Consider the following 14,690-nt stretch of genomic DNA (forward strand, 5'->3'; position numbering starts at 1 on the left):
ACATGGTAGGAAATCCATATATGTTTGTTGAATCAGTTAATAGGGAATACAATTTTTAGATTTCTAAAACACTATCAACATGCAGTTGCAAGATTCACATGTGTTGTGTACAGAGCACAGGTTAGAGAAGCAGAAAACATATGTAGTATAAAATAAATTTTGAGCTGTGTAAATTGATTGCACACTAAATCACCAAAGCTAACACTATAGGGGGACTGAGAATAAACGACATTTGTTTCTAGGAATCATAAAATTATATATGTCTTTCTGTTCACTAATTTTATATTTATTAAAGCACTGAGTTTTTAATCAGATAAATTGTTTAAACAAATAGGATTATTCTCTGTCTACCTATTTTCCAATAGAAAACGTTCAGCGTTCATAGGGAACAAATTAACTCACCCCAGGTCTAATCAGAAGGCAGAAGGATTGCCCTTACTTTCTGTTGCAAAACATGATCACAGTAATTCTGGTGTTTTACTACAGTAGCTAATATTGGACCAAATGGATTAGATTGTTGTTTTGCCTACAAGTTTCAGTCACATGAACCAAAATACTTTACCGGCTGAACAATCGATTTGGCATAAATCAAAGTATTAATTTTTTTTTTTTTTTTTTTTTTTTTTGGCCATGAGGCTTAGTTCCCTGAACAGGGATAGAACCTGGGCCCTCAAGCAGTGAAAGCACAGAGTCATAACCACTGAACCACTAGGGAATTACCAACTTCAAGGTACATTTTAATGTCATTTATAATTTAGTTGTCTAGTATGTAGTTACATTATCACCATAGCTCTGGGATTTTATTTATACTTACATTTAAATTGTGATAAAATTTATAAACTGATTAAAAGCTGTGAACAAAATTTCGGGAATGCGGGTGCTCAACTCTCAGACGTTAAGCCTTAACACTATTTTCTCATGAACCTGCCGTATTCTAGTCACTTGACAAACACCAACAAATTAACAAGAGTTCTAGTGCACCTTCCAAATCCTGTCTGTCTAAGATGTTAAGTCTTGGGATTCTTTGTGATTTACAATTTCAGTACTTTGAAAAATGGAATTTCATCAGAATATTTTCTTTAAGAAATGATATGATGGCTCTGAAATAGAACTTATTTTAAATAACAACTATAAAATTAAATCACAGAATAGTGCTTAAAGTATCCCATAGTCGACCTCTTTTTAATATTCTAAGGTAGTTTTTTAATGTTACAGACTTTAGCTTTGATCTGCAACAGAGGTTGAAGAATACTAGTAAAGGCAATAGTAAGTAAATATTTTTACAATAGTTATGTTATAAATATGTTTATATAAAAAACATATATATAAAAATATGTTTATATATAAAACATTTATATGTATACTTATATATTTATATATAAATAATATATTAAACATATATAAAATATTACATATTATATATTATATAGTATATATTATTATGTAATATATAATAACATATAATATATATTATGTATTATATAATAATATAACATATAACATAACATATAATATATAATATATATTATAACATATAATATATATTATATTATACATAATAACATATATAACATATTATATATTATGTATTATATAACATATAATGTATATCATATTATATAATTATAATATTATATAATATATAATATATGTTACATATTATATAATTATGATATTTTGATTTATATTTATATAATATATATTATTATATATTATATGTTATATAATAATATAACATTATATAATATATTATATAATATAATAAAGTGTATATAATAAATATATTATATTTTTATATTAATAATAATATATATCATATTATTATATATTATAATAATATATTATTATATATAATAATAAATATATTATACAATTTTACTTAGTAATAATGGAAAATATACTATATATTATATAGTATAATATGTATTATATAATATATTATATCACTATATATTATATATTATAATACATATTATATATAATATTATATATTATAATATAATAATATTGGATTGGCCAAAAACTTCATTCTGTTTTTTCTGTAACATCTTCTATATTATATAATAATTAGTAATATATTATGTTGTATATAATATATCATATAAAATATATATCATATGCATTATATTGATAACATATTTAATATATTAAATATATTATATATCACTACATAATACATAATTTATAATATTATTATAAATAATATAATATAAATTATAATGATATTTTATGATATTTTACTATATTATATACTTATAATATATATTATATTTTTATATATAATATATAAACTATATTATTATAATATAACATATATCATTATATAATATATGCTATATAATATAACATATTGTTTTTATATCATTATACATTATTTTATATAATATGACATATATTATATATAATATATGTCATATTATTATAATATAATTATATTTATAATTATATATATAATATATTATTTATAATATAATTATATTTATTATTCTATAAATATACTATATTATTATAAATATTATAAATTATAATATACAATACATTACATTATATAACATCTATTATATATTATATAATATATATTATGTTATATATAATATAACAGATTATTTATTATATAAAATATATAATATATTTTATATATAATATGCTGTAGTATAATATATATAATATAATATAATATATTGTATTTTAATATATATTAATATATTATATATTAACATATAACATTGTATTATTTTATTATATGTTATATACAATATATATTAAATATTAATATATTCTATATATAAGATAATATACCAAATGATATATAAATTATAATTAATAATATATGTAAAATTATTATAATTATATTATTATATTATATACTATTATATGTTATGTATAATATGATAGAGTTATATATTTAAAATACATAAATATATGTATAAATATCCATATATATGTTTATATATATAAAACATTTTTACCATAGTTATGTTATAAATATTTTTATATATAAACATATATATAGAAATATATATGTTTATATATAAAACTATTTGTTTATATATATAAAACAAAATAGTTTAGAAATGATGTGCACTTCCAGCAATACTTTATGCTGAATAATAATTAAGAATGAATAAACACAAGATTCACTGTGCCTACCTGTCACTCTACCCAAAGCAGTGCTTTGAAGAGTCATAATCTCTGAAGCTTTATGTAGAATGATGACGTTCCAAGAAAAAAAATGATTTTGCTCACATACTATGGTGCAGTGTAAATTGTCCCCAAGCTATTTTTGTGAGTGCTCTGGAGCTCAGCAATCTTATTACTAGTTTGCTAGGAGACAAGAAGCTTTTATGATATCTCCAAACTTACTTTTCCCTAATCCCCCAACAGGAAATTAATCTTACAAGATTATATACAATTATTAAATGCATTTATGAATTGAAAATGAATTATTAAAATATTATTTGAAAAAACATGCCTATCTTGTAGAAAATTACCTCTGGTGAAATGGAGGAGGTTTTATTCAAATTGAGGGACTATACCACTGCTCCTCAAGAAACATTTATCTATTACTTATATTCTTAGAATATATTAGTAGCATAGGTAAAGCACCATGGAATAATTCTGTGGAGTAAATTAGCTCTCCCCTGCTATTGACTATTTTTTCAAAAATTTCACTTTCAATCTTTGTTAAAAGGAAAAGTATTCTATTATCTACTTCATAATTACTGTGTCTTTCATGATGTCGGCACTCCCCTCATGTTTTGTTTTAGCTCTATGTTCCTGCCTCATTCCTGGAAACATTTACTCATATGCTTTATACAACTGTGTTATATGCTCTATAGAGCCCATGCCATTTTTACAAAAATAATTACTAATGGATTTCCAGATTCTAGTTCTAATCCTTCAGAAGGCCCAGAAGTTTCTGCCATTTACACAGGTTTACGGACTTGCCTCTACATATCATTATAGCAGATTACCTTACATCCTCAGGAGATCTTAGAGGATTTGTAAAAACAAAGGGGAATTTACTTTGACTAAGGCAACGAATGAACGAATACAGTCTAAATTGGCCTTTTTTGGACAGAAGAGTAAATGAGCATTGTCCTTATCTTTAAAGGACTCCTATTCTAGTAAAGCCAGTAACAAGGAAAGAGATATGAACACATAAGTAATTATTAGAAAATAAATAGCTGTTTTTTATATTATGTTTATGACACATTCCAGTTATGCCAAAAGTCTACCATGGTCTAATTTTATGGCAGAAGCATTCCCGCTGAAGATGGTAATAGCTTTTGCATAGCTGGCAATACAGGAGCAGCAAACATTTACTCAGAGCTCCTGCAAATTAACCAGATCTCTTTCAGTTACAACTGAAGAGATCCCAATCAAGCATCTTTAATGATAATAAATTAAGTTATTGTCTGATATGACCCAGGAAGCCAGAAGCAGCCTGGCTTCAAGTGTGACTGGGTTCAGGGGCTCCAATGATGTCCTTTGATCTGCCCATTCTCTGTCTCTTACATGGGCTATCTCTTATTGTACAAAGTAGCCACCAGAGTCACATGATACTAGTTTAGCAATCTAAGCAGAAAGAAGTGATACTCCAGGGGAAAAGATATATCGAAGCATTTGATTACTGTAGATTGAACCTATGCCCATTTCTAACTACTGCTGTTGTTAGGAACACTACATGGAGAAAATTATTCAGGAAAGAAAGACTGTTAACAAAGAATAAGAGAGGATTTCTGAAAGAACTTAGTTTTAAAAAGAACCAAAGCTACAAAGTCTCTCCTTTCCCCCCCATGCTATTCAGGTTAACTTTTTAGATTATTTCCCCAGTATGTTTATATATCTGAGTTTGGAGTCAGATATTCCCCCATATATAGATTTTTCTCTCACCCATTCTTAAGAAGACACCAGCCTATAGGGACAAAACAAAACAATGAGATCAAACATTAAAACAAATATAAGCCCTTACCTTCTCTGCAAATGCAATAATGATTTCCATCTACCAAAGTCAAGCATGTCGAATTGTTTTGGCAAGGGTCACTGAGTGGATCGCAGGGGTTATAGTGTTGATGGCAAAATTTTCCAGTATAAAAGGGTGGGCACAGGCACACAAATTGCCCAGGGATGGAAGATTCATGACAAAGACCTCCATTCATGCATGGGTCAGAGTCGCATTCATTTATTTCTTCACTACAGTTCTGTCCAGTCCATCCAGATGTACATTCACAGCTGAAATGAATATTTAAGAAATATGAACAATACTATTTCAAATTTGTTCTTCACATTTTCAATGTAATGACTACATTGAACGAATGTGTGGCATTTTCTCATTTATAACAAGATTAATAAATTACACATATTTTAAAATATTGTTTGCCTAATTTCCTGAGACAACTTAATGTATGTTACTGCCAGACTGACCTTACTGGCTGATAGAAGATTTAAGAAGCATTTGGTAAATTTCTAACATAGGCCACTGAGACGTATCTGAGAACAACAGTGCTGCCAATTGCAATTTTAGCAACTGTTGAGCTGAAATAACAATTGAGAACATTTCCTCAATTATTTCTTTTATGTGAAATAATTTTCACAGATGGGATCACTGTTTATAAGCCTAAGATGATATTTAATTCAATGTCTTTAACAACGCGTGATTCTTCAAATCATCAGAGTATTTATCACAAGGTGATACTTTATGTTAAGCAGCTGTTTTTGTTTCAGTTTTTGTAAGCTTTAAAAAACCTCTATTCTATTAATATTTGAATAATGTAGGAAAATTGAAGAGAAAGCAAACCAAAAAGTAAAGCATTTGGATGCTTGTCTGTATATCACAGACTGTAGCTCAGAGTCTCTCAAATATCTCTTGGAAATTTTGATTTCAAAGAGCACTTTAGCCAAACATTTTCCATCAAGCTAGGCTAGTTCTGCTCCTAAGGGCAGGAGGATTCTAACAGTGTAGGAAAAAGGGTTTTCCACATGAAGTATTGTTCAAATAAGGTAAATGAACAGATAATAATGAAACCTGCAGACACAGAGTCAATGCGAGTATTGTCGATCTACTGGCTGAATGGACATCAATTTTACACTGAGGACAGTTTCAGCGAGAGAGCAGGTGTCAGTCTGTGAGCAGGTAGAGCCCCAAATTGTGAGTAAATGTACCATCGGCAAGTAGCACATCATGGGACAAGGCACAGGAGGTACTAGAACTGTTTTTAGACAAAAAAAAAAATTTCGTTGCTGCTAGTTTAGATATTTAAGATAACTTTAAAAAAATATTACATTGCTAAAAGATCTAATTTGTTCATGATAAGCAATATCTTGCTTAAAAGAAAGAGAGGAGAGGAGAGGAGGGGAGAGAGACGGGGAGGAAGGAAGGAAGGAAGCAAGGTAGGAAAGAAAGGAGGGAGGGAGGAAAGAAAGAAAGAAAGAAAGAAAGAAGAAAGAAAGAAAGAAAGGGAAAGGGAAAGAAAGAACCTCATGTTTAGACCATTCCATATTAATAAATACAGAAGATACCAGTATAGTGAGAGGAGAGAGCTGAATGACTGGTTTGCACCTGTTCATGAAGTTGAATTCTAGATATAGTTGCCATTGAAATGAATACTAAAATTAATAGGGGGTAAGATGATTGGAGGCATAATTGATTAATAGTATGTCTACTAGTTCAATAAGATTAAATCCAGTCTAAAAAAAAAAAAAAAAAAAACAGTGGATTCTACAGCTTTTTTTTTTTTTTTTTAATTTGGTAATGTGCAGAAAGAGATTGCTACCATGCAAATTGAATATTTCTTTGTAAGGTATGCTTGCATAAGGCAAACTTTACAACTGAAACAATTCATGCCTTTGAAATATAAATATATATTTTGAATATGTTATTTCCCTTAAGAATGAGTAAAGAGAATTGATACTTTCATTTTCTTTCTAAAATAATAATGACATTACTTTGGTGACTATCCTTCCTAGTTTCCCTAGACAGTCCTGGCTTAGGCCTATTGTTTAATATAATTATTTACAGGGTACTCTTTCACTTACAAAAGTGTCTAAGGTGCTCTTCTGTTCATCTTTGATTATCTCCTATGTTGCTTAATAAAACTGAAAATTTTCCAGAAAAGACAATGCTATCACTTACTTGCTAATCCTGCACACGCTTTCACTTGCTCTAAAATGTGTTTGCCACAACCTCTAAGAATTCATCACATGTACTACCTTGTATTATGAACATTTGCCAGGTTTCAAATCCATTATAAGATCATTCAACATTTTGTGAAATAACATTAAAATTAGGTATAACCAAACCCCAATAAAGTAGCTTCAGTGCATTTATTTTACTTGAAATTACTTTTAAGGGGGTGTTGCACAGATATTTGTTTTTCTTGTATTCTTTCATGAGTACGTAATTGCAACTTAATTTTTTAAAAGAGTTCCCTGTGTATAACCTGCAATGCTTAAATATTTAGCATATGCACTGAAGGTTTGTTTTATCTTCTCAAATTACAGGTGGCCAAGATTTCATGTGGTGTCCTTATGAGGATCGAGGCCTTGGTGCATCAACAGAATTGATGAGGCCAGGCCTATGTTGGTGAATGGATATATTGTAGAAAATAAGTTTCCAAGGAACAAAGTCACTACTAGTAACTAAAAATCAGACTATACATTTATTTATTTGAATCTGCTTTTGTACCTGTCTGAGAAGCTAGTCCTTGATGGATGGAAAAATATATTTTATGTGAGAGCTTCAATCTGGTTTCTAGGTATACCATGAAATAATTTAAGGATTCAGTATGATCTGGCAGGATATTTCAAACTCACAGCTAGAGGCAGAGTCTTTATGGATTAAAAAACCAACTAAACAAAAACACACACTCTATGACTTTTCAAATATACAATTTCCAGTAGTAAATATTTGAAAACTAATTTAGTGTGTACTTAATGGTAGACTAATATATTATAATTTGCTGTCTTTCCTAGAGAGAGAACCAAAAATCCACTGGAATAAGTACATTGGACTCCTTCTAAGTAAGAACAGCATTTCAATTCTTAAATGTTGATTTAAAGTACCAAAGCTAATAATAGAAAATAAAGTGGTGTCATTGTTATGAAATAGGAAAAAAAGAGTATTCATGAAAGAAATAAATTAGCTTAAAAAGTTTTAGTAGATTCCAGCTTCTGAATACTAACCATTCTGCATGCTTACCTTACCATAAATATTGATATCCAGTGACTAAATATTGTTCAGCAATATTTATCTATGTTTTACACAGGTATACCAGCTTTTTAGGCTACAATCTTATAAATACAAATCTAAAAATATATGTAATTTAAAAGGATCTTTTCGTATAAAAACTAGTTCACTTATTTTTTGTTATAGCTGTTACTTATATGCAAAATAAAATTCCAACCAAAACTAGCAGGTGAAAAAGAAATGATAAGACCGTGAATAATAAAATAGTACTATTACTATAAAAAGGAAGAAATAAAAAATATGGGCTACTCAACTAAGTCATTCAATCTTTATTTTTTTGCTATATCCATTCCCCTGTTTGTTCATTCATTTAATTATAGTATCAGTGGTACCATCAACAAAACTATATTAATAATGAGTCTTAAGATGGTCACTACTGTTGTCTTAACCACTGCAATTATCTTGGAAAAAAAATGGGAAAGCATTTAGCTCATTCAGATTGGTAACATTTATTTCAAATAAACTATTTTATTAGTAAACATTAAAGTCAGAAAACAGGATAAAGTCTACTTTGAAGAACAACATGAAAATGTTAAGATGTAAAAACATACGAGTGAGACAGTCTGGGACCTGGGACCCTTTGCTGCAGTGCTTGTACCTGGACAAAAGTCTCCTCAAGCAACAAAATACAAAGAAACTAGAAGCAACTAAAAATAATTGCATTCATGTGCAGTGGGAGCAATTATGAAGAAGAAGATACAAAAAGACCAAAAACTAACTGTCACTCCCGAGGTGTCTGGAGCAAAAGCAGGTACTGTGCATGGCCCTTGCACTGAGTGGTGGGCACATCACCTAAGCCGCCCCTCGGCCCGACCCACAGATCCGCCCCCAACCCTTACTCCATTTAAGTGACTAGCTCGTCCCCCCTCAGGGAGTGAGAAGGACACCTGTTACTTGTTTTTGCCACAGCACAGTCCCAGTAAAGCCTTGCCTGGCCTCTTATCAATTTCTATTGATAAAGAGTGCAAGGACCAGAGCTGGTAACAGGAGAAGATTGTTATGCGTGGAATGAATAGAGGGAGCTGGCCTAAAAAGTTACAGCAGGGCAAGGTTGAAAAAAACAGCAACAGCAATGCCGAAACTTTTTTCGCATCCTACCCTAGAAGATATTTAAGCTTTTATTGTTGTTTTTAAGTACCATAGTAACACAATCAGATCGTTACAGAGTAGAAGATGGACTAAATTAGGGAGAGGTTGGTAGCGTGAAAATCTTTTAGGAAGCTATTGTTTTATTGCTGATAAAAGATGACAAGATCCTAAACAATGACATTAATAAGGTATACCAGATTTGAAGTAGATTTCTGATAAAGGCTTGAGAACACTTGATTATAAGCTGATGAGGCTGAGTGGGTAATGGGGAGGATTCTGTGGATTTAAACTTCAGTGTTGCAGAGAAAATAGTGCCATCAGGTGAGATTGGGAATGGAGTGATGGGGAGGGAGAGGACAGGGTACTAATGCTTAATACACAGTAACTTAAATTAACTGCATAATTTAAGATGCTGTCTTATGTGCAGTAAGAAATTCCAATAATGGGACTCTGTGGAAAAATCAAGGCTTGGGATACAAATTCAAGGGCCATTCTAACAAGTATTACTGGGAATAATTTAGCATCAATCAAGTTTAACACTGGCCTTTTTTACTAAAACAAGAAGCTAATTTATTAAAAATATAAAATTAGCCACTCTGTATTACACGATAGATTATTCAATATTTTATGGAATCTCTGAGTGTGAAAGAATAAGCAGGAGAGAATCCTACTAGTTTGATTACCTAACAAGCACTTGATAAATAGAAAACAAATCTTTCTTTTTTATTTAATTTTTATTTTTTGAGAGTGAAGAGCATATTATTGAGTATATATTCTAAATGAAAGAATTTATGTTTTAATATTAACAGGAAAAGATCTTTTCTATCCAGTCTATTAAGCCTCACTGTATATATACATTATATATATATATATACACACATACACACACATATATGTGTGTGTGTATATATATTTTAAAGATATATACTTTATAATTTGCGAAGTATACTATTCTTTATTGTAAATAGAATCTATATGTAATTTATCTATCTATACTGGAAGAATTTTCTATATTTTTTAAGCAATGTACATTTTGATGTAAATGAACTATTGGATATTTCATTGGTATAATTCTATATTCAATTATCTATGTTTCCAATATTCTATATGATTTTATTTCCTGTTCTTTGTAAGAAGAAAACTGATCAGTAGTGATTTTTGCAGTTGTTGAATTCAAGGTGTTCTCTAGGCAGGTGAGCAGCCCTGAAAAGCAATACAAGGTTTGTTCAAGATTCACAGCATCCTCATCTCAGGGCAATAAGCTGCAGAGCCAGCCAAACAGAGGCAGGAGCTGCAGTGGGTCAGGCCTCTTGTATACTCACTCAGAACCTGAAGTAACTCTGATGAAACTCATGCTGTATTTGGAAGAAAACCCAAGTTTATACCTTAAATCTGGGACTAGAAAACCAGAGCCAACCATGTTCCTCCCAGACAGTAAGAGCAGTTGAACATTTTTGCCATTGTGATTATAATATGGAAACCATAAGGATGGAACACTTACCACTGAGACAGAAGATCAGATTGTAGTAGGTTTTTAAAGCTACAGTGAGCATAAGAAATTAATCTTGAAAATGACTTTAACAATAATCTGAATAAAATACGTATCAAAAGGCTGACTACAGGACCATCCTATGAGTTTACCTGTCGATCCAGGAATATGGCTAAGCTATAAACATGAGTAACACAATCACTTATGTGACTCATCTTTAACCATAAACTCAGTTTATATTTAAAATATATACATTTAACATCTTTAAATTTTTGTATTTTACATTTCATTTTTTGCTTTGATTGTATGTGTGTGTATAAACACAGAAAATTGATGGTGTGTCAGTTTTCCTGAGCAATTAATTATTACTTCTGGCCCTTGTTTTTTTCCCAAAATAGATCCTTTGGACAAGTCAATGTAAGTCTGCTTTTAAATATAATTTCCTACAAATTCAGATAAATTTATATTTGCACCTTTTTTACTCCTTAAAATTGTACTTAAGTATATGTATGCATGTGTATATGCATTCATAATATTTATAAACTATACACACACAACTTGTTCAAATTGTATTCAAATAACACTTGAAAAATGCATATATGTCTTTTAAATACGGTGTAAGAATAAATAAAAACTCTAATGTAAATAAGTATTTTTTCTTTCAAGTACAATTTGAGTAGGAGACAGACATGTAGAATACAAAACAGGCTGCAGAGTGTTACTTAAAGGAACTAAAGTACTGAGATATGGAACTTAAACCAATTTATGAATATTTTGCAAAATAATTCCTAAGTACGCAGTATGTCAGAAGTTTTATAGGGAGAAACATTTTAACTCCACATTTAATAAACACCAGACTTTAAGTCTCAGAAGGAAATTGACTGAGCAAGCAAAAGCCATATCACTTTTGTACATTTAGAAAAAGTACTATAAGCAAGTAGGAAATGAATAAATCTTTGGTTTGTTGTTGGGACTAGCATTACAATAAATACTATATTTGTTACCATATATATATGTATATATATACATATATATAATCTCCAAAAGGAGTAATATGCATCACCAATACATTATCTAATTACCAATAATACACATTTAGTTCTACACTGTATGCATACAGTTCAATTAATTATGGATAGCAGCACATTTTTGCTTAGCCAACGATAAAAATATATGAAAATAAACTTACTTAAGAAGGAAGTTAACAAGTATTTAGACATATAGAAATTATTATGGACCTATTAATATTTTATTAAAATGTAAGATTTAGAACATTTCCTTTTTAAAAAATCTAGAAAGCACCCATATTTATCTATTTTTAATGGAAGTATGAGATTATAAAAAGAAATAAGAGAAACAGAGATGAGGAAGAGAGAAAAAGGGAGAAGGAAGGTGAGGCAGAGAAATCTCTTCCAAGAAATGGCACTCAAGGGCCACCTGTCTCACAGGGGCTACATGGAAAGTATTTATACCTATGATCCTATTTCCTTCTTGGAACTTTGTAGTCAATCTTGGAAGCTTGTAGAAATTGATGGTCCGTATTAACTGGAGAAGATATACAAGAATGCTCATGGTAAACACTGGAGAAAGAAATCAGAAGCTAAGAGAAATCAGCATGCTAAACGATGGATGCTATATAAGGTCACACAATGACCATGTTCTGCAGAGGACCCGGACACCATCCTTCTTATTAAAGTGATAAGATATATGGTTTTCAGAAGTGCTCCAGCTTCACTGAGAAGCTTAGTGTTGGCTGTTCCCTGTAGTCCAGGTCTGATTATAGGAGATAATGTTACCAAAATTGGCATCCCATAAGTAATAGGGATGATAGGAAATTTAAAAAGACCAGGTGGTGGTTCATGACCATCAAAGAAAAAAGGGCACAATTATAATTATCACTAAGGTTAGAGAGGCAGTCTGGGGCCCAGATCCTCAGAGAACTATGGAGACAATAGAACACATTTTCTCTTGGGGCAAAGTAGATTGGATGAATCAAGAATGGATAATTAGGAGGCTGAGGGCAGCCCTCCAGCTAAAAAATGATGATCCCTTGCCCAGTTTTCAGACCCCAAATTCACTGATTGAAGGAGAGACTAAGTGCCCAGGAAAAAAATATCCTACAACATGATAGCAAGATATAGTAATGATTCCACCAACAAGACCTATGGCTGTTGACTTTTGTAACTACACTTATGAGAAAGAGTGCCAAACATTTCGAGAATGTTAGACTTGATTTCAATTTGTTATTGACCTCTAGGTTTCTGAAGCTTCATTGCCCTGACGTTAGAATGGGGGCACAAGGAGGCAAGGTAATAAAGGCACCTGGTCCAGGTGTAGCTCACAGCGGGTCCCCTGGTTCCAGTTGTCATTTTCCCAGTCCCTGAATATATACTTGAATTGGGCTTACATTTTAGTTGGTAGAACCCTCATATCATTTCTTTGCTTGGGGATTAGAACTATAGAGAATGCAAATTGGAAGTCTTGGAACCTGTCTCCTCATTTAAACTCCCACTCTCCAGGCAGTATCATAAAGTAAAAGCAATATAGCACTGTTGGGAAAAAGCAAAGATAGCACCAGCTCTGAGGACAAAAGGAGGGTCCACCATCATTTCTCCACTCTACTCACCAGATTGGTCCCTACAAAAACAAACATCACCTTGGAGACGGCGGAAGACTACTCAAGCTCAACCAAGTAATAGCTTGACTGCTGCTGTTTACCAAATGGGGTACATTTCATCCAGCAGATTAACACTGACTCAGATACACACTATGTGGCCAGGAATGTGGAGAATTTCTATCCCTATCAGGCAGGATGGTCAGAAACAGTGTATATTCATTTGGAACAGAAAACAGTATACATTTAAGGTCTTGCCTCGGCGCTAAGCTATCTTTTCTGTAATAATATAATATAAAGGAGGATAGACTGTCTGGGCTTTCTGCAGACTGTTGTTTTGATCTGATGACGTTACTTATTATTATTATATTAGTGGAACTGAATGAATGACAAATGGCAAATATGATGAAGGCCTGTTGAAGATGGATGTGCTCTGGGTGGTGAGAGATAAAGCCTATGAAGACTGGGGTCCTGTTACATAAGGGAGGTTGCTAGAGATCCAGTGATCTGGAGCATGCCCACACATACCATCCAAATTAAAGACAGATTATTACATCTTTACCTTGTGCAGTGAAGATAAACTGTTGCATCTTATACAATGCACCACTAAAAAAGAAGTACGACACTTGGTAGGCCTCTGGATTTAATGGCAAAGATACTGCTCTGACCCATTCACCTAGGGCTATAGATGCTAGAGACTTTGAATGAGTCTCTTTGAATGACGACTTGGCAACATGTTCAGGCTGAAGTGCAAGTAGACTTGCCTGTTGCACCATGAGATTCAACAGGCTCTGTAGTATGAGAGGTGTTAGTGGTACTAGTGATGACAAAAGATATCTTACAAAGTTTATGGAAAACTCTGATAGGTGGATTATAACATAGACTCTAGGTTTAGAGCAAGATCAGAGAGATTCCAGTTGATGGTAAAGAGAATACAAAATGTATGGGGGAGGGGGGATGAATTATATTGATTATGGTCTATGGACCAGATGCAAGAGTAGGTGTATTAATTCATCCTACTAATCTCTCTCTTATCATTTATCCCAGGAATAAAAGCTAACCAGATTCCTGAAGTAGTATCTTACAGAACTTATAAGAAACAAATATATATATCTGAGGGTGTAAGATATAGTTTCCATTTATCTATCTATCTATCTATATCTATCTATCTATCTATCTATCTATCTATCTATCTATCTATCTATCTATCATCTTTCTGTCTATCTTTCTATCATCTATCTATCTATCTT

General features: G+C 31.2%; 1 protein-coding gene across 1 annotated transcript in view; it reads right to left on the reverse strand.

Moving 5' to 3' along the window:
- Positions 1-14,690, reverse strand: part of EYS (eyes shut homolog) — a 1,820,808-nt gene that overhangs the window by 1,268,380 nt on the left and 537,738 nt on the right. The window contains exon 14 of the mRNA XM_068550856.1: positions 4,976-5,235. Within this exon, the coding sequence (XP_068406957.1) occupies positions 4,976-5,235 (260 nt within the window). The remainder of the gene's footprint in view (positions 1-4,975; positions 5,236-14,690) is intronic.

Source organism: Eschrichtius robustus, chromosome 9 (genome assembly GCF_028021215.1).
Source record: "Eschrichtius robustus isolate mEscRob2 chromosome 9, mEscRob2.pri, whole genome shotgun sequence".
NCBI classification, from domain to species: Eukaryota; Metazoa; Chordata; class Mammalia; order Artiodactyla; family Eschrichtiidae; genus Eschrichtius; species Eschrichtius robustus.